Genomic DNA, 18,706 nt, shown 5'->3' with positions numbered 1-18,706 from the left:
AGACTACGTAAAGGCGCCATTTTGCCTATGCGTCGGAATTCAACTTCCAGCTACCTCGCGTGCAAGACATTCAGAACTCCTGCAACTTTCCCTGGGAAGGCCTGCAGACCGGCAGCCAGGATTCTTCAGAGCAACCGGCTGAACGAGCGAGCGCTGACTGGTGATATGTACTAGACCCTCATTCCAGGCACGGAGCTGGGGATGATGTTGAACTTTGCCACGTCCGTAATATTTGGTACACCACCCGAAGAATATGAAGGTCTCATTCATTCAACCTAGCTACGATACTGCACTAAATACAGTCGAAATAGGGGTAAGCTAACTAACTAGAATAAAAAATAGAAAAGATATAGGTAATGACCGAGCAGGCGCTGACTGATAGTAAGTTCGGCGTTGAAGCAGAATACTAGCGGTCAATAAAGGTCGACAAAATGTAAATGATTAATATATAAATAAAACAGGTCTTTATTTATAACCTTGCATAGCCATACTCCTATATATTATACCTATAAGGCATTGATACCCTGCCATCTCTAAATAGCTCCATGTTTTAATACTAGTCATGCTTGGTATGCATGCTATTGTAGTAGTAATTAGTTATACCTCTTACATTTCTTACAAAAACAAACAATAAACAATAATTCTAGCTATAGCTTCCCACATAACCCCTAGCAAGCCCTAACTAGTATATACAAATAACCAGGATAAAAGAAGGTAAATGTAAACCAGAAACTTAGGGACATCCCACAGCTGCACCTGCTGGCAAAGAGCTCAACCATCTACTAAGTCTAATTAACACATGCCAACTGGCTCATAACCTCCTCTCTCCACCCCCAACCAAGGGCCAAGGTAGCTCCAGGTCCCAAAATAGCGAGCGATGCCACAAACGCACAACAGCTCTTGGCCCATGGGATCCGAGCCCCAGCAGTATCAAGCTCGCGGAACCGCAGCGCAAGCCAAACAAACCCGCTTGCCATGGAGATCGCCTCGTCAAATCTCATGAATCGTGCTATCCCGTCGCTGAATGAGTGGACAGGGGCCAGGGCTTGCTGGACGGTAGGGATGAAAAGGTTTGTGAACGAGGTTCCATGGAATTTGATGGCGGAGAACCGGGCGTAGATAAATGCAAGACCATATGTTAGGCCGAAGGTAATGTATGCAAAGCGGATGAGGGAACATTTGGATTTGCCCGGCTTTTGGTTTCGCTGTTGCTTTTGCTGGTCATGCTTCTGGGTCTTCTGCTTGCGCCCCCTGCGGAGGGCTCGTGCTGTGAGGTGGATGGGGCCTTGAAGAAGAGGTGTTGTAAGCGGGAAAACCTGCCAGAGAGCATTGTACCACTGGCGAGATTTGCATGTGGAGGCGAAGAAACTGGCAAATGTGATGGTGTGGTAGCCAGTTATGGTGGCAAGGACCAGTGATTCTATCAGGTTTGGTTTGATCTCCCTGTTGCTGCCGGTAAGCAATATGTTGAGCGGCATGCGGATATACTCCTGTGCGAGGTAGAAAGGAGTGACTTTATATATGCCTATGAGTTGAAAGATTGTTCCTGCTGCCAGTGGGCTGGCGATTGATTGTTAATTAAAGGCATTGGGAGGAACAGAAGAAAGCTGAACATGTGCCACTCACGCAAGAACCTCAAATGATGAATGGGCATTGCGATATCTCTCCAAAAGCCAGATCCCATAGATTGGACCTAGGTCGGTCATGAACGATAACATCTGGAGACGCTATTGAGGATCTGAACCGGTGACTGAAGGTAGAAAGTATGTAACAAGTGGCCTCAGAAGTCTATCAAGGAAATGAACATAAAGAACGGCCTAGTCAGGTCAAGGGTCTTCCCGTTCCTAGCATCCCAAGTCCCCTTGTCCAAGGCCAATCGCAGATGCGGCACAAACGAGGAGACCAACGGTGTGAGCCAAGTGCTAGCAGCAGCAATACCAACAAGTGGTGAGACCCAAAGTGCGCGTTCCAGGATACTCCTTTCTTCCTTAGACTGGGAATCTGTAAACTGCATATTGCATGCCAATGACCTGGCGGGTGGTGGTAGGTAATCGATCTTTGCCGCCTCAACAATGGTCTTGGACTTGGTGTTGACCAGGTATCCCTCAAGATATGGCAGCAGGTAAAGTCCTATTAGCCTATGCTTGATCGTATCCAGAGCTTCGAGCTGGGCTAGGCCATGGGCTTCATGACAGATGCGCTGCACACGAGACAGTCGTTTTTTCTGCCAGGATTGCATACATTTGTCTATGTTAGTCATTGAGACTGTTGTTCCACTGGCGTGTTCAAGCAGTTTGGCAATGCTATTACCGAGGGCAGCCGCACTTTCGATTGCGCTATTGCCTCCTTGGCCCATGTTAGGGGTCATCTATCGTGGAATGTTAGCATGACGGTCTGGAACACAGTTCTGATAAAAGAAAGCACACCTTATGCACCGAGTCTCCGATGCACGTCCAACGGTCAACTGCCCATCGCTGGAAACAAGCCTCTTCCAGGGGTAGTAAAGTGTTAGTAATTGCCCTGGAATATACTTCTTCGGAAACCACAGTGCCACTAATAGGCCTCTACAGGTAGGGAGCAACATATTGATCGACTCTAGTCTGGTCGAACCGCGGGATTTCCAAGGCAGCGTACTTGCGGTCAAACTTTTTGAAAAAGAACCAATATACCCGGCCCTCTCTCCCTATAATTGTCAGAAAGGACCACCCTTGGCCAAAGGTGCGGTGGCTGGTGCCAGGAACCAACCCCGGAGTTGCTGTTGAGATGCCAAAAACGCAGCTATATTCCGATACCATTGCTGGGAGTAAAGAACAAAGTATTAGTAGGTGAAGCAAGCAGGGCTCCTACATTCCAGCAAACTCACCTTCGCGCTCTTTAGAAGCTTCCAATTGAAGCCCCTTGGAGTCCATATAGTCCCACATCTGCCGTCTGACAATGCTTCTTACTCCGTCTGCACCAACAACCAAGTCGCCCTCAACGACCGAGCCATCCGCACAATGAACTTTGACGCCATCACGGTGGTGGTCAATCTTGACGACTCGTTTCCCTGTGAATATATGATCCTGCCATTGGCCGAGCTGTTTGTACAAGACCTCGAGCACGACCTGACGATCCACAAAGGCCGTGGGATACCCATGTCTATATCGTTGTTAGCCGCTGTTAAATAGAAGCGACGCAGAGAGTGATTGTGCGTACCGATTTTCCAGGATTTGAGGAGTGTTGCTTTGAGCAATGAGTTTGCCCTCAGCATTCCAAAAGCTCGCATCCTGGAGAGGCTCTGTAGCAGCTAGAATGTCATCAAAACAGCCCAACTGGCCTAGGATTCGGGCGCCATTTGCAATGATGCCAGTGGAGGCGCCGACCTGGGGTGCAATGTCCTGGTGAGACTCCAATACCACAAAGTCAACATTTTGTCGAAGCAGGCAGTGGGCAAGGGTCAGGCCTGCAATGGACCCGCCAACGATCACGACGCGGAATCTTGATTTCTGCTCTGCCATATTCGGATGCGACTGGTTTGAGGGAGAAGACTATGTTGTTTGACAGCATGATGGGGGTTTGCTTTATATGGCTTTTGAAATTGTTATTTCTTGCTATGATGGCAAGGATGCCTGGTGGACATTGCGTGTATTACTACTACATACTTCAGATAAACGAGCAACACAAAGTGAGGGTTTATACTGTTTTCTGCCGTCTGTTGTCTGTCAAAAACGTGGATGGGGAGTGGGTCAATGCAGCCCATCCAAGGTAGGGCTTCGGTTGGCTCGAGAGAAGTATTTTACCAGAAATCCGTGAAAACCGTGAAAGCCGAGCACTTCCAGAGCCCCGCGATATAAGACCCGAGAAATCCAATCCCTGGAATACCTGAACTGTACAAGAAATCCGATGCTATTTCGTACCGACGAGATGGAGTTCCGCGTACCGGATCGAAAACGACGGGAACAAAAGCCACGAGTGCTCCTGTCTTGTACTTTGTGTCGAGAGAAAAAGACCTTTACGTTAGCTATGGACTGACTGTGGAAGAAATAATAATATTGACTGTGAAGGCTTAAATGTGACCGTGGCCGTCCGTGTCTCAACTGCCAAAAGCGCCACACTGTGGCCTCTTGTCACTATACTCAAGCGCGCCCTACACACAAAAGCACCTCCAGGCCAGACAGTCGTCGTACACCACCCCAGAATGTGTTTCGGCCATCCGAGCATTCTGGGTCCGGATTTGTGCATCCGAGTCATTGGCGGGCTCTTATGGACGACGCCGTGGGTGTCTCTCAACCCCTGTGTCATTTCTCCTCGCACTAATAATACCAGACAAGGCAATTGGACATCAACAGCCGCCATGCCGTTGAAAGCAAATCGGGCGGGTACACCGTACATCTACTCTCGGGGCTTTCTCAAAACGTGAGTATCCGAGACCTGGTCGCCGACCTACCCCCTCGGCATGTCACAGATAGACTTGTTTCCGTCTGCCTTGAGTCTGCAGAGCCGTCGTTAAGTAGGAATTTCCCAACACTGCCCTTTCACAGTTTCTACTAACCGTTCCGCAGTCATCATTCATATCCCAACATTCCAAACTCAGGTATGGTTACCAAGACTCGATGTAATCAGTCTAACGTGAGCACAGTACCACCAGTTCTGGCAATCGCCCTTGACAGTCAGTCCTGCCTGGCTCTCTCTTCTCTATGGCGTTCTTGCCTGCGGCATCTGGATTGAACACTTTGTGGACCCCTCCAGAACATACGCAGAGCTTCCTAAGTCGTGCAACGTTCTGCGTGAAAGCTGCGCAGTCGCCCTTTCCAGATCAGACCTCGCCGTCCCCGGTCTCTTCAAGGTTGAGGCTGCATTAATGTGTCTAGGGGTGGAGTATCTGCAGTACCATGACTCCAAGTCTGGCATTTCGATTCTTCTCGGCCTTGTGTCCCCTGGCGATTATGATGGGATACCATCAGAGCAGCCACCTGTGCCAGCCACCACCAACGCCTTTTGAGGCAGATATGCGGAGTAGAGCCTGGCTTTTACTATCAGTCATCGACAACGTTGTGGCCTCGCAGACTGGGCTTCCTCGAGTGATCTACCCAGGTCTCGCCAACTCACCCCGGCCACGGAATCTCCTAGATGAAGACCTCCACCCAACAATGTCCGCCTTGCCCTCATCACGATCCGCCACCGATACACCAAGCCAGATTGTATATATGTTGGCGCTTGACGACCTCTACGCGGTGGCAAACGAGATTTCCGATCTCCTCGCCAGGGGCACGGTCTCACAAGCAACAACTTTGCGTCTCAGCCAACAGCTCAAAGCAGTAAGACACAATCTCTCTCCTTCATTGCGCAAGCCTGCGGTAGACCACGAAACTCCGACTGCCCCGCGTGACGACATTATTATGCAGCGCACTCTAGAGATGGTATACCAACGCTCCCGCTGTATCCTGCACCGTCAATACCTAGTATCGCCGCGTTTAGACCCCGAACTTGAATCCTTCCGGACGGCGTGTGTAAATGCAGCACGCCGCGTTTTCAAGGAGCAGAGCCTCCTCTTCCACGAAGCGCTAAGTAGCCCGCGGAACAGGAAGCGCGCGTGGTTTGGGGCGTCGCGTTCTGTGTCTGAATGTCTAACTGCGGCGATGATGATATGTTTCGCAGTGATCAACAATGACAACTCTAGCAAGGCCTCCACAGGAACCGTGTCTACACTAGAACTGATCCATGTTCTACGTCAGACATACACAGCCTTGGAGCAGACCCCTGAACCGCCAGTAGAAGTGACTAAGGCAGCCGAGACTCTGGCCACGATGCTCCGGTGGATGGGCCATTGCGTTTGCTGCACAGAATCGGGTGGGATTCACACTCACGCCTACACTAGTAGTCGCTCAGCTGTGGCTAGACCCAGTGTTATTAGTCCGCCTCCTCGGTCTGGTCAGCGTTTGACGACCTGATGAATTCAGAAACTGGCTTTGAGATGTTCGACTGGGTAAGTTCTTCCCCTTTCCCTATGGAGGGCTCCTATGCTTTCTGATTCCATGACTAGGCCTTTTGGGACCGCGAAATGTTGCAGGTGAATAATGTACCATTCTTAGATACGTTTTAGAGTGTAGACTGTAGCGTGTCGAGATCCACATATTTGTTACAACTGATCCACTGTTTTCTTGTACTGTAATGATATTACAATACACCCGGATGTCTAGCTTGTTCAACTTCCGCTCCGATTCTCTGTGGATCTTTCATGTCTCGGCTTCCCGGAAGATGTGGTACGACCACTTGAAATGCATCTAGACACCTATTGTTTTATAAGCAAGGGTTGATATAAATCTATCTATTCCATGCCTTAGCAGAACCCAATCCCTCGCCAATCGAACAAACATGTCAGAATCATCTCCCAAGCTCACCATCCACCATCTGCATCTCTCCCAATCCGAGCGGGTGATATGGCTCTGCGAAGAGCTTGGTCTTTCGTATACTCTCAAGAGCTACAACCGCGACCCGCAGACTTCCGCTGCCCCTGCCTCATACCAGGCCCTCCATCCCGTCGGCACTGCGCCGGTACTTACTGACGGGAATATCGTTCTCGGTGAAACGAACGCTATATTCGAGTACTTGCTTTCGAAAGCAAGGACTGTGGCCAGTAATCTCGCCCTCCCGCCAACACACCCCGATTATGCCACGTACCTCTTCTGGCTGCATCACGCAAACGGCTCGCTTCAGCCCGCGCTGAACGGCCTGCTCTTTGCGCACATGCAACGGCAAGCAGACGCCACGCCAGACAAGACCACCTCCTCGACCACGTCCGAATCTGACCCCGACAACAACACACCCTCTGTCGCAACAATCAACCAGAGACGCGTCAACCTCACCCTATCAGCACTGGACGCTCAGCTTTCCAAGACCCCATACCTAGCTGGGGAGCAGTTCACAGCTGCAGACTGCATGATGCTGTTTCCCCTTACGACGTATCGTCTCTTTCTGCCGTATAGTTTGGAAAAGTACCCGAGTATCATTGGCTATCTGAAGCGGGTCTCGGGGCGTGAGGGGTGGAGGGTTGCAATGGAAAAGGCAGATTCAGGGTTGGTGAGGCCGTTGGGCGCTACAGTTTGATCAAAAATCTAGAGGGCAGTTTACTGTATCCTTACTACAGATTGTACAAGATCAGAGATTAAGTAGTCATTTCTCATAAAATACATAGCTTCATGGCAAACAAGCCGCCCATGCTAGACTAACTGGACAAGTGGATTGTCTTGTCCCTGTCTAAGCTCCGTGAATGAACTTGAAACTTTAGTGTTGAGCAGCTTCTGTATATTTCGTCCAACGTTAGCATACCGGCCACAATATCTCAGCGGGGAGTGATCACATACCCTTGTGCACATCAGCCTTGGTCTGGTGGACCTGCTCATCCTTCTTATCAAAGAGAGCATCCTTGGCAGCAGTGGCGCGGGTGGTGAGGTCGGCGTTGTTATCCTTGGCAACCTCCTTGTTGACCTCCTTTGAGGCAGTCGCGCCGGCGCCCTGGACAGACTCGGCAACATAGTTGACGGTGTTCTGGCGATTGCTGTTAGAGCTGAAGTTGGTAGGGGAAGGGCTGTTGCCTGGTACCTTGATAGTTTCCATTGTGGTGAATGTGTTGGATTGGGAGTTGATTGATTTGGATTGAATAGTTGAATTCTTGAGTAGTGTTTGTGTTGACAAGTAGAAAGAAGAACTATGAGGACACGAAGCCCCTTTATAAGTCTATCACTGGGCTTTCCAGGAGACTCCAGCATGACATCATCCCCTGTCGGAGTCACAATTCCGGTTTTTATTCAACCAATGACAGAGCAGCACCCCTGATCTTCAGCCGCTGACGCAGCTCTACGTCATCGACCTCGAGATCTGATCTTGGTGCCTGAGGCAGAGACGCCTCTCCAAAGGGTCTCCTTTCCCAACACCTTACTATATTCGTCCAGGTACCAATGAAAAGCCGTATGCATGTTGTTGCAGAGAAAGATTTGGGAGCAAAGACCTCCTGCACCGTCATCAGGGCCATGTCCACGTGTAGTCCAAGGTGTCTTTTGAAGCTAATGATATATGGCAACTGGCAGCAAAACAGTGACTTGTATGGACAGGGTCTGAGGTCACTATCTTTTGCAGTATTCTAAAGCCATGCGCGAACTTCCACATCTCCTCGCATGTGCTTGTAGGATAGCCGTCCCTATCATGGGCTTTGTTGCTACGATCACGACCGCCGTCTTTATGAATGAGATCCATCCCTTATAATTTAATTTGGCGCGATGATATTTCACCGTGAGAGAGTGGTGAGCGCGAGCAGGGTGGACGCTGAGTAAATGGGACCGGATAAAAGTGTGGTTTTGAAAACTGCCATTATACTAGGTAGCCATGACTGTGCTGGAGTTGGGTCTCCAAAGTGTCTCCATGGATCCATCACAAGCCCTTGGAGACCGTACGTCACGTTCCCCAAAAGCATCAATATAAATAACTCCAGAGATAGCCCTACTAGCTGCTCTCCCTCGTTCCATCGATCAAGTATTTCGATCAGTTTTCCCGCTATTTATTCGCCGTTAATATCTACACCCACATACCAACGAGCCCCGAAAATGTCTTATCTTACATACATGAACGACCCCGGCGCCGGCGAAAAACACTCCGATCTATGTCACTATTCTTAGGCTGTCTCCCTCCCAAACGGAGTTATCAAGTGTGCTGGGCAAGGCGGCTGGATGCCTGATGGCTCACCTGATGGCAGCAACACACACAAACAAGTAAAGCTTGCTTTTGAGAACGTAGATCGAGTCCTGAGGACTGCGGGTCTACGGGGCTGGGAGGATGTCTACCTTGTTCGGAGCTATCATGTTGATATGGATGCTTCATATGATTCGGTCGTGCAGGCATTGAAGGGGCGTATCCCAGGGCATAGGCCTGTCTGGACGGCTATTGCAGTGCCAAGGTTGGCGTTTGGGGATATGAAGATTGAGATTGAAGTTGAGACTGTTCGAAGTGACAATTAAAAGCAGACGGAGTGGCAGCTTGGGATATCATCCAGAAGGGACTGTGTTCTGATGGACACCTGGGGCTGACATGGCAACAATAATCGGGAGAACAGCAGGGTGAAGGAGTTTTTTCAAGAAATCCAGACATTAATGGCAATTGGAACAACAATCAGCCAGTCTATATTTGATACCGGAAATGCCGATTCTGCTTGTCCGTGAGATCCTCAAAGCTCTCCATCGCTGCTTCCGCTGAATCGGCGCCCTCTAGTAGCCCCTCGCGTTCCTTTTTCCGATTCTCAACCCAGCAGTACGCAGTGTAGATAATTTGTAGCCCCATCGCCGCAGCATAAGATCCTGCCAGTCCCTTGATCGCCGTCTGGTAGCGCGGCACTTCGGAGGAAAGGAAGAGGTGCGGGCCTCCGATGTTCCCAGCGCAGTAGACCCTGGTCATTGTCAGTCTTCCTGTTGTGAAATCAATCATAGTGGGGAGTCATACACAAAATAGATACCCAATACTGTACTTCGCTTTGTTTGGCCGGCAGTATTGAGTCCTGGCAGCGTCCAGTTTAGGATGATCGGTGCGCCTAAAATGCCCTGCAACCAACACATTCCCACAAGAGAAAGCCGATGAGCATCGTCATGGCTAAGCTTCATGAGCCCAATCAACCCGGCCAGGCCAGGGATACAGGCGATCACAATTGTTGCACCAAGCATATTCTTTACTTTGCTCAAGTATCCGAATGCAATGACCATGACCAGCTGGAATGCACCCACTGGCGTTTGAAGCAGACTCGTTCGCAACGCGGAATACCCAAACCCCTTGATGATCGCAGCCAGAAAGTTTGCGACGCCACCGTTGAGGATTCCGTAGCAGGCTGCCATGAGGTAGAGAAGCAATTGGCGCGGGTCCAGTAGAGCTTCTCTGATCTGACTGGGTACAATCTTGGGTTGTTTGAGTCCAGTCTGATTTCGAGATATGCGCCACACAGCAACAACTCGCTCGTACTCGCTGAGCATTCTAGCGTTGTGTGGGCCATCAGGAAGGTAGGCGTATATAACAAAGCCCCATGCCATTGTGATAGAGCCAACAATCTAGACATACGCAGCTGGTTAATAGACAAATCCTTAACAAGAAAGAGTGTAAATATTACCACAAACGTACCAGGTATATAAGCTTCCACTGGGGAACAGCTAGTCCTTCCGCATGTCCAGCTCCGTAGGCAAGCAACGCACCGAGGATAGCCGACATACCATTCATGGACAGCCAGTATGAACTCCGGAGACTTTGCTCTTCACGAGTCCAAAGCATCGAGGTCAGGATGATGAATGCCGGTGAAACAACGGCTTCCAAAAGTCCAAGAAAGAAGCGGACAGCGAAGAAGCCTGCGAAATTGAAGACAGCAGCCTGTCAATGTTAGTCTTATATCTTTCCCGCTAACGATAGATATGATATTTCAAATACCTGCAGCATGCAAACAGCTCCCCAGATAAAGAGCATGACTCCAATCAACCTTCCGACTGGATAGCGTTGTAGTAAAAGTTGCCATGGATATGCGCCAATGAGCCAGCCAATATACAAAGCGGATGAGACCCAGGAGTAGTCGTCTCCTGTCATATTGGTGTCTTCTTGTAGGCCGTACGCGTTTGAGTAGTTCAGACTACCCGCAATTAGTACAATCGAGGATGTTGGATTGGGGTATCTCACGTTTGCTTGTCGAGAAAGCTCAGCATATATGTTATCATCATCTAGAGGAGAAGGGTGGTTAGCAGACGGCTTGAAGGGCTTTTGGATTTCAGTGGAAATCATCCCATACCATAGGCAAAACATAAAAGTCCAACTTTCTGCGAACTTTGACAGCATCTCTCTCCAGCTGCGCAGGATCATATTGCAGCGATAGCTGGAAGTAGTCCTTGCCCACCTCGTTGAGATCCTGCTTTCGACCACCGAAACGATGAACCCAACCGACAGACCTGCTGCTGCCGATGCCATGTTCAGACGCCGATGTGACAGCTTCATCCGCTTCCTTGCGGGCGGGCATATCCTTGTCTGTTGAGATTGACATTTTGACTGGGCGTGGGTGCTTGTAGTAGTTCAGCTCGGACTCAGGTGTGGAGAGTATCGTTATATATCCACACAGCAATACCTCCCTTATCACGGCAGGGGTATGGTGGTAGCTCAACAACAGCTTGTTGTCGATTCTGATCGTCAAAGGATTCAATACCTGACATACAGTATCTTTCACTAGCCTGTCTGATAGCTTAGGTTGATAGCACTGATAGCGACTTGGGGAAACGCCACTCATTGTCACCTCAACTCCAATGGGGTCTGGGAACATTATTGGAGACCATGGACGTAGGGGGGAACTTCCAGAGAGATAGTATAAATGGACATAAATTCGGGCACTTCACCAGCCTCCCTACGAGCACGGTATTTTTGGAGATCTAGATCTATATATCACAATGAGCACCGTCACCATCGCCCAAATCGAGGCCATTGCTCCAAAGACCGAATCCTCTACACCCGCCAGAACCTGGGAGACAATCCGTGATGAAAAACACACTGAGCAAATCTCACGAATTCCCAGGGATTGGAGACTCCAACCAGTCCAATTTCCCGGTGAAGCTACGGTGGATGTTCGCCCCATCGCAGCATCGAGCGGCATTCTCACAGACCGCGAACTCGAGATAACTGGGGATAGATATGATGCGACGTCTCTCGCCGCCGAGATTGCCAGAGGGACATACACAGCCGTGGAGACTGTGACGGCATTCTGCAAACGCGCCGCCATCTGCCAGCAACTCTGCAACGCATTGACCGAGATCTTTTTCGCCGATGCAATCGAAAAGGCGAAGAAACTTGACGAGCACTTCACCACAACGGGAAAGACAGTCGGGCCTCTCCATGGCCTGCCAATGACATTCAAAGAGTGCTTTCACGTCAAAGGCTATGATGCATCGAACGGGTATATATCTCGTTGCTTTGAGCCATCGACTACCACAACACCTATGATTCAGCTGGTCGAGAAGGCCGGAGCGGTTGTCATTGCAAAAACCAATGTGCCGCAAACTATGCTGGTAGCTGAATGTGAGAATAACGTCTTTGGACGTACACGCAATCCGGTGGTCAGTCACTTGTCGTGCGGTGGAAGCAGTGGCGGCGAAGGAGCCCTTTCAGCCTTCAGGGGCAATGCCCTGGGAATCGGTACCGACGTCGGGGGCTCTATTCGGTACGTACTATACTGCGTTTGTGGACCTCTCTAACAGAGTCAGTCTCCCTGCCGCTTTCAATGGTGTCTACGGCTATAAACCCTCCGTGGGCGTTCTCCCTTTCATCGGCTATGCTGCGTCTGGCTGGACTGGAGTCAACACTGGAATTCCAGCTGTTCTTGGGCCTCTCGCCCACTCCATTCGTGATATGCGACTTCTCACCGAGACTGTCCGTGCTGCTCAGCCCTGGTTGTTTGACCCAGCAGTGATCCCAGGGATCATGGAACAGCCCGCGCCCACACCAGGACACCAGCCCATTGTCGGTATTCTCACACAGTCCGGCGTAACACCTCATCCTCCTGTGCTCCGCGCCATTCAAAAGGCCAAATCAAAGCTCGAGTCTGCAGGCTATGCAACGCGCGATTTTACTCCTACGTGCCCATCGTTTAGTATTATCCGCGAAATCTCGGCCCATCTCTTCACCGTCGATGGCGCATCCTACCCACGCCGCGAGCTCGGCAAAGCAGGTGAGCCCGTTGTATCATCTGTAAAGGAATTCGGCTTCTGGGACATGCCCAGGAAGACGCACGAGGAGATGTGGGCGTGGAATACAAAGAAGGGCGAATGGCAGAAAGCAATGCTGGATGCCTGGCAGGAGCTAGAAATCGACGTCCTTATCTGTCCTGCTGCACCTCATGCTGCTATTAGTCCCGAGGAAACGACGAAGGAATTGTATACTGTTGCTTGGAATGCAGTCGATGTGAGTGCTCCATTATCTCGGTTGAAGTTTGCTTGGAGCGACTGAGGCTGACACTGGCTACAGTATCCCGCAATAATCATGCCCTTTACCACTGTAGATCCGGCGCTGGACAAGAAGAATGATGCATTTGAGCCAAAAGATGAGATGGACGAGAAAATCCAGGCACTTTGTAAGATCCCCGTCGAGCGAGCGTTATCACGAAACAGAGATACTAATCTTATTCAAGACGACCCTGAACTCATGGCCGGTGCCCCAGTCTCGCTGCAGATTGTTACCCCGAGACTTCAGGACGCGGCATTGTTGAGATACGCGGAGGAACTAGACAAGGTCCTCAACTCCGACAAGTGACCAAGATTAGAGCTGTAGAGATAGCGTACACACGATTAACCAGTACTCAAGAGATAAGATAGAAGAACTACATGGTCTAGACTCAACACGAAGGATTACTTTCAATAAATATCCAATCCGATTTAACTATTCCTATCTATGCTATCTTAGCGCTCAACCAAAAGCTCGGCATCTGGCTTCTCCAACTTCAGGATATCTACGTAGATTCTCCAATTGTGGAGGGACAATGCAGTCTCATATACTTGAAGCAGGTAATCATCTACCTGCAGCCCAGATAAACCCAGTCAGACATGGCGCCTCAACCAAGACATGAGATCTGCCTCATTGGATCCGGCGGCGTCGGTACCATTGCCTCTCTCGTTCTCACAAAGTCGGCCCTCGCACGTGTGACAGTTGTGCTCCGATCAAAATACAGCTACGTCTCTGAGCATGGGTGGGATATCGAATCAGTCGATCATGGTCAGATCTCGGGGTGGAAGCCATATCGCGTCGTGCGCTCCGCGTCCGAAGCAGCGACAGTCGACGAGGGGACAGAATACGACTACGTGGTTGTTGCAACTAAAGCCCTGCCGTCGCTCAGTCCTGTCGTCGAAATGATCTCGCCAGTAATTACACCCGGCAAAACAACGGTGGTCCTGATCCAGAATGGAATCGGGATTGAGGAGGACATTGTCAAGGCATACCCTACAAATGTGGTCATGAGCAGCGTCAGCCATATTGGAAGCGAAGTGCGAGAGCCAAATCTTGTCATCCAGACGGGCAAAGATGTGTCGAAGATGGGGCCTCATCTACACAATGGTGTTGATGATTCTGTGTCCATGTCACGAGCAAGGCAGTTTGTTGATATGTACGTCGCCGGTGGTGCCCATGTCTGTGAAATGGTGGAAAATATCGAGACAGCGCGGTGGGAGAAGCTCCTCTGGAACGGCACCTTCAACACTGTATGCGCGTTGATGCGCATGAACGTCGGAGAGCTGCAGCGTAGCAAAGGACGCGAGACACTGCTGGTACCGATGATGTGGGAGATATGGAATATTGCAAAGGCCGAAGGGCATGAGATGTCCGAGGGCGTTGTGGATTGGACAGCCTATCGGTTGCCTGATGATTGTGCTTACAAGCCTAGCATGCTATTAGACTTGGAGAACGGGCGTCCTATGGAACTGGACGTGATCTTGGGAAACGCATTGGTAAAGGCAAAGGAGCTGAATGTCGATACGCCCGTGATGGAGGTTGTCTTGAAATTGTTGAGACTCGAAGAGTGGAAGATCGCTCAGTCCAAGTCAATGAAGATGTAGTATATTGGGTATCAGAATGAATAATTAGTTACAGCGGAATAGGTGCACACTGTGAGAAATGCATCCAATCCCAGTTATTTCCAGAATCCCTCGCTGGCCAAATGGTATCTACCACGAATGCCCTTGTATGCCGTGCGGTGGCTATTGGTCTTGCGTAGCAAATATCATCGAATCGGTGCGTCGTATGCTCTCGATCCTCCGGGGTTTCCAGTTCGCAAGCTGCAATAAATAGCGGCCATAGCGTAAGCTTGATGTCGTGAGGTGAGCCAGATATGTGAATCATAACCTCGTAGGCCATACCGAGGGCTTCTTTATCCGCTTCTGCTGAGCTCCCAGGTCGATTGGACAGACGAAATAAGTATAATAAGGCAGCTGCACGCCAGGCATATGCATGAAAGAGAAGTGCCCGGGACATAGTCATAGATAATGAGCTATCGCGAATTGGGCGCCAGGATAATAGCTCGGCTCTCACGTATGCTTCCCTCTCGAGGAGGTCACTAGACCGAACCATTGCATCGCAGTTGACCCCCTCTGAACTTTCCTCCCCGTCAGCAATTCTATGATGACCCAGTACGAATTTAACGTCTTCAGCAAGTGCTGCAAGCTTTGAAAGAAGTGGGACTAACGTCGTGGTTAGTCCCAATACCCGATCAGCATGGCACGTTGAATATTCGTCCAACCACGCATATGGATCTATCCTAGTCCGCTGCATGCGCGTGAGGGAAATGAGGAGGTCTTGTCGCGCCACTGCTCTCGCAAAGTACTTGGACAAGGCGCTCAACTGTTTTGACTGGCAAGTGTAGACGGCCAGAACGGTAGATACGTTCTCGATGAGCGCGGACAGAGTCGTCGCGTCACCGTCGGATCGAGGGTCTACAAGCTGTCATCCCATTAGCTGACCATCATACGATTGAGGTGAGGTCGTACCTCAACACCACAGAGAGCAAGAAGCAACATGAGGACCAGCTCCGGGCTACTGTCCTCCTCACTTATCAGCCTTAGTCGACTCAAGAGACGCGTCTTGCGTGTCGATACGAGAGCGCAGTTCATTATGGAATCCGCGACATAATTCTCGCCAATCGCAGCGAGGGCATCGCCTACCGCTGTAGGGCTTTGCTGAAGGAGAGCCATTGCGGCACTATTCATCTCTTTGACAAAGACATCGTTGTGGATGATCATGTCCGATGGGTGCCGCATAAAGTATACCTCAATGAATGGTTTGTCTGCAGCTAAGACTTCACTGACAGGTATAAAGGAGGGCCCTCGAGAAGGGGGTATAGTCTTGGTTGACGCTTCAAGGATAATTGATCGCATGTAGTCTTCAGTGGCAGTCGTTGAGTGCGCCTCAAAGAGCTCTGAAGAAGACATTGAGACACTGGAAGCAACAGACGCCCGGCGATTTGCACCAGCATGGTCAAGGACAGAGCGACTAGAAAGCCTCGCGTACCCGCTGCAGACACGACGTCTGCGAGTACAAGTCCCACAGTGTGGATGCAGCTCGTCGCATTTGATCTTAGCCTGCTTGCAGTCAATGCACCCTTTGCGAGATCGGGTGGCCATGACTGTCACAATGTTCTGTAGGAGTAGTTGGAGAGGGCGATGTTGCATGCTATCATTCTTGATTCTTGTCTTATCACTCCTTCTCCAACTCATCCCCCGCTTTATGCTATCATTGGTGCCCACGTTTGCTGTATTCCTAATGTATCGTATTTTACTCTTATCTTAAAGCCTAGGCTGTGCGCTTTTGTAGTCCCGTGGTCTAGTTCGTGCCCAGATACTTTCAGGAGGCTTATCTCTCTTCACTGAAGCATACATCACGATAAGCATGGAACCAGCACTTCTTCGGAGACATGGCCAGCGAGGGAGTTATGACATCGAGTCTGCAAAGGCAGTTTTTGACGACTGCTATATGGCCCATGTAGCCTACGTTGACAATGGTCTGCCACAATGCCTACCCATGATAGCATTAATCACGACAGAGAAAGGGCATGAAACCAATGGCACCCTTGAAGACAATAAACAAATTGAGACCGTGGTCTATCTGCACGGGCATCCTAGCATGAGACTGGCAGAGTTGACTCGGCAAGCCAATCGAGAAGGGTCTGATGCACCAAAAGTCTGTATAACTGCCACCAAAAGTGAGATATCTCGTCTTGATTTCATCATTACCGACTGAATGCTGATATTGCTAGTTGACGGCCTTGTCCTATCATCCGCTCCAAATGGTCATACATTCAACTACCGCAGCGCCGTCATCCATGGGACCTGCACGCCAGTCACTGACAAGACCATCAAGCGGAGTGTCATGCACGCCGTCACAAATCATATCGTCGCCGACCGATGGGAGCAAGTCAACCCGGTGGCTTCCTTTCAGGTGGGATTGGTCTCGGTTATACGAGTCAGCATCGACAGTTTGTCAATGAAGTCGCGAGCCGGTCCGCCTGGAATCCAGCCACGGAATCCGGAGGTTGATGGTCCTGATGTTGACCCGCCGCCGTGGGTTGGTGTTGTACCCTTGTGGGAGCAATTGGGAGAGCCGGTGGACAGTGGTCTAAGTCCTGGAGCAGTGGTCCCAGAGAGATTGACCAAGTATATAGAGGAGAGGAACAAAATGCAGCAAGAACATTCAAAACATGTCGCGGGTTGATATGGTTCAATAACAATGCACTCCCAGAAATCATAAGTGACCATAATCTCATTCATATATCTCGTGACGCCATTCTATACACGCGGACACTGCTTCTGCCACAATGCCTGACACCGAGCACTATACACGAGATTCTCAGTAGATCCCATAAGAGACTCGAATTCCTCATCTTTCGGCCCCTTGCCCCTGTGGTTGCCTACATCCACGTCACTCTTCACATCAAACTGGAGGGGAGGAAAATACTGGTGAAACATTTCTGGCACCACTGAGACACATGATAGGCGCTTCTTCTGGCATTCGTGCTGCAGCTTGACATCGAATGCCTCGTCCTGGCCAGCTCCCGACAGGTGCAGGATCTTCCTCGCGCCCTCGTGGGTAACAGCGTAGGCAAAGGTACAGACCGGACTAGAAGACCAGTACACTGCTCGCTTCAGGTCAGGTAAGAGGGCAAGCTCGTCTGGCCAGAAACCCTGGTAGTGTTGATGCGGGTTGACATGCGCGTCATCAAAGACGATGGTTTCGATCTGGTCGTCCCACCGTTCGCCGCAGTGCCCTAGCCAGAGCACATCCCAACTCCGACCATAAGGACTTAAGTCGGTCTCTGGTGCTTTTGTAAGATTTCGCACAGCCGTCGAGACGTTCTGCATCTGCTGGCGCAATGCGACGTCCCAATCGGCGTCGTCCTCGAGGATCAACGCAGTCTCGAGGTTTAATTGATAAACATGCTTCAACATGTCTAGGTGCGCAAGCCAGGCTTTACTTGCACCGGGCGCTGGCTGCTGAGCGTCCACAATGTACGGCTCAATATTTGCAAAGGCCTGGGCGAGTTGGTCATCCACTGGAGGCTGTGGAGGGACGATAATCTCAAGCCCAGTGAGATTGGCAGCAGCTTCAAGACCACGGGTACGCCATGACGGGTGCTGGGAGAGCGCAAATATTTGTTGGAACTGAATGTATAAGTGTTATTGAACAAATGCGACCGTAGAGAAGGTGGCATACCCCTATTGTGCTGTTGCCAGCGTCGTACTGCGGCGGGCGCGTAACCACCACATTCTGCGATGGCAATGCATGCTGGTGGAGAAAAACAATGCAGAGGAACAGGGCGACAACGATTAGAAGTAGAAAGCGCGACCGTACAAACATTATGACATTGTAAAGCAGACTGGTGGTACATTCAGGGTCCAGTACGTATTCAGGGGTAAAAAAGGGACCGAAATCTCTGCCACTTGGCATCTGTCGATCAGCTCACCACCACCCTAGATTATACTAGGTATCACATATTCATGAAATAACCAGTCTACTCGGCGACTTACAAAGCCAAAGTGTCTAAAAGGTGATAGAAAAATATTAGAACGAGTGAATACAGTTTATGGTGGTGGAAGGGAAATATGATTCCCTTGGGCAAGGCCCACAGGGGAGTTATGTAGGCTGAATGCTCATGGAAAGTCAATCAATGCAGTCAACAAAGCAAACGTCT

General features: G+C 50.2%; 12 protein-coding genes across 12 annotated transcripts; 7 read left to right on the top strand and 5 right to left on the bottom strand.

The window, feature by feature from the left end:
• Positions 1-643: 643 nt before the first annotated feature.
• On the bottom strand, positions 644-3,497 carry BDV14DRAFT_212311 (FAD-dependent oxidoreductase; the record flags this gene model as incomplete). The annotated part of the gene is made up of 7 exons (XM_073776289.1): positions 644-1,560; positions 1,627-1,727; positions 1,892-2,368; positions 2,427-2,520; positions 2,569-2,797; positions 2,864-3,138; positions 3,196-3,497. The coding sequence occupies 7 exons, from the start codon at positions 3,495-3,497 to the stop codon at positions 789-791; spliced, it is 2,250 nt and encodes a 749-aa protein (XP_073622549.1). The 3' UTR covers positions 644-788.
• A 406-nt stretch (positions 3,498-3,903) lies between these two features.
• Positions 3,904-6,082, top strand: BDV14DRAFT_212309 (Zn(II)2Cys6 transcription factor; the record flags this gene model as incomplete). The annotated part of the gene is made up of 8 exons (XM_073776288.1): positions 3,904-3,995; positions 4,044-4,254; positions 4,306-4,489; positions 4,542-4,573; positions 4,619-4,909; positions 4,944-5,883; positions 5,916-5,965; positions 6,023-6,082. 8 exons carry the CDS (start codon positions 3,904-3,906, stop codon positions 6,080-6,082), a joined length of 1,860 nt encoding a protein of 619 aa, XP_073622548.1.
• Positions 6,076-7,672, top strand: BDV14DRAFT_184471 (glutathione S-transferase family protein). Its single transcript, XM_073770511.1, has one exon. It carries the CDS (start codon positions 6,355-6,357, stop codon positions 7,084-7,086), a length of 732 nt encoding a protein of 243 aa, XP_073622546.1. The 5' UTR covers positions 6,076-6,354; the 3' UTR covers positions 7,087-7,672.
• Positions 7,264-7,596, bottom strand: BDV14DRAFT_205575 (glucose-repressible protein Grg1; the record flags this gene model as incomplete). Its single annotated transcript, XM_073774756.1, has 3 exons — positions 7,264-7,280; positions 7,344-7,527; positions 7,582-7,596. The coding sequence occupies 3 exons, from the start codon at positions 7,594-7,596 to the stop codon at positions 7,264-7,266; spliced, it is 216 nt and encodes a 71-aa protein (XP_073622547.1).
• A 544-nt stretch (positions 7,673-8,216) lies between the features above and the next one.
• On the top strand, positions 8,217-8,782 carry BDV14DRAFT_161565 (uncharacterized protein). The gene has a single exon (XM_073766771.1). It carries the CDS (start codon positions 8,310-8,312, stop codon positions 8,649-8,651), a length of 342 nt encoding a protein of 113 aa, XP_073622545.1. The 5' UTR covers positions 8,217-8,309; the 3' UTR covers positions 8,652-8,782.
• Positions 8,783-11,035, bottom strand: BDV14DRAFT_212307 (major facilitator superfamily domain-containing protein; the record flags this gene model as incomplete). The annotated part of the gene is made up of 6 exons (XM_073776287.1): positions 8,783-9,415; positions 9,469-10,064; positions 10,135-10,377; positions 10,435-10,630; positions 10,678-10,718; positions 10,787-11,035. 6 exons carry the CDS (start codon positions 11,033-11,035, stop codon positions 9,151-9,153), a joined length of 1,590 nt encoding a protein of 529 aa, XP_073622544.1. The 3' UTR covers positions 8,783-9,150.
• A 321-nt stretch (positions 11,036-11,356) lies between these two features.
• On the top strand, positions 11,357-13,287 carry BDV14DRAFT_212306 (amidase signature domain-containing protein; the record flags this gene model as incomplete). The annotated part of the gene is made up of 5 exons (XM_073776286.1): positions 11,357-11,400; positions 11,501-12,199; positions 12,243-12,939; positions 13,003-13,108; positions 13,166-13,287. 5 exons carry the CDS (start codon positions 11,357-11,359, stop codon positions 13,285-13,287), a joined length of 1,668 nt encoding a protein of 555 aa, XP_073622543.1.
• A 290-nt stretch (positions 13,288-13,577) lies between these two features.
• BDV14DRAFT_212305 (ketopantoate reductase family protein) lies at positions 13,578-14,582 on the top strand (the record flags this gene model as incomplete). The annotated part of the gene is made up of 1 exon (XM_073776285.1): positions 13,578-14,582. One exon carries the CDS (start codon positions 13,578-13,580, stop codon positions 14,580-14,582), a length of 1,005 nt encoding a protein of 334 aa, XP_073622542.1.
• BDV14DRAFT_184469 (uncharacterized protein) lies at positions 14,581-14,868 on the bottom strand (the record flags this gene model as incomplete). Its single annotated transcript, XM_073770510.1, has 1 exon — positions 14,581-14,868. One exon carries the CDS (start codon positions 14,863-14,865, stop codon positions 14,611-14,613), a length of 255 nt encoding a protein of 84 aa, XP_073622541.1. The 3' UTR covers positions 14,581-14,610.
• A 1,286-nt stretch (positions 14,869-16,154) lies between these two features.
• BDV14DRAFT_184467 (uncharacterized protein) lies at positions 16,155-16,559 on the top strand. The gene has a single exon (XM_073770509.1). It carries the CDS (start codon positions 16,182-16,184, stop codon positions 16,386-16,388), a length of 207 nt encoding a protein of 68 aa, XP_073622540.1. The 5' UTR covers positions 16,155-16,181; the 3' UTR covers positions 16,389-16,559.
• On the top strand, positions 16,155-17,229 carry BDV14DRAFT_212303 (pyridoxamine 5'-phosphate oxidase family protein; the record flags this gene model as incomplete). The annotated part of the gene is made up of 2 exons (XM_073776284.1): positions 16,155-16,720; positions 16,775-17,229. The coding sequence occupies exons 1-2, from the start codon at positions 16,408-16,410 to the stop codon at positions 17,227-17,229; spliced, it is 768 nt and encodes a 255-aa protein (XP_073622539.1). The 5' UTR covers positions 16,155-16,407.
• On the bottom strand, positions 17,023-18,399 carry BDV14DRAFT_184465 (uncharacterized protein). The gene is made up of 2 exons (XM_073770508.1): positions 18,229-18,399; positions 17,023-18,176 (listed from the first exon to the last, which is right to left on the bottom strand). The coding sequence occupies exons 1-2, from the start codon at positions 18,370-18,372 to the stop codon at positions 17,304-17,306; spliced, it is 1,017 nt and encodes a 338-aa protein (XP_073622538.1). The 5' UTR covers positions 18,373-18,399; the 3' UTR covers positions 17,023-17,303.
• Positions 18,400-18,706: the final 307 nt, after the last annotated feature.

Source organism: Aspergillus stella-maris (assembly GCF_047715825.1).
Source record: "Aspergillus stella-maris strain CBS 113639 unplaced genomic scaffold BDV14scaffold_99, whole genome shotgun sequence".
Taxonomy (NCBI): domain Eukaryota; kingdom Fungi; phylum Ascomycota; class Eurotiomycetes; order Eurotiales; family Aspergillaceae; genus Aspergillus; species Aspergillus stella-maris.
This window is presented reverse-complemented; position numbering and strand designations above follow the sequence as displayed.

What these genes read in the sequence shown, in the direction of transcription:
- BDV14DRAFT_184471 (XM_073770511.1), top strand. Translation starts at nt 6,355, where the DNA reads ATGTCAGAATCATCTCCCAAGCTCACCATCCACCATCTGCATCTCTCC.
- BDV14DRAFT_161565 (XM_073766771.1), top strand. Translation starts at nt 8,310, where the DNA reads ATGGGACCGGATAAAAGTGTGGTTTTGAAAACTGCCATTATACTAGGT.
- BDV14DRAFT_184467 (XM_073770509.1), top strand. Translation starts at nt 16,182, where the DNA reads ATGTTGCATGCTATCATTCTTGATTCTTGTCTTATCACTCCTTCTCCA.
- BDV14DRAFT_184465 (XM_073770508.1), bottom strand. Translation starts at nt 18,372, where the DNA reads ATGTTTGTACGGTCGCGCTTTCTACTTCTAATCGTTGTCGCCCTGTTC. An exon ending in CTGGCAACAGCACAATAGGG is followed by an intron (nt 18,177 to 18,228) that starts GTATGCCACCTT and finishes TTATACATTCAG; the next exon opens with TTCCAACAAATATTTGCGCT.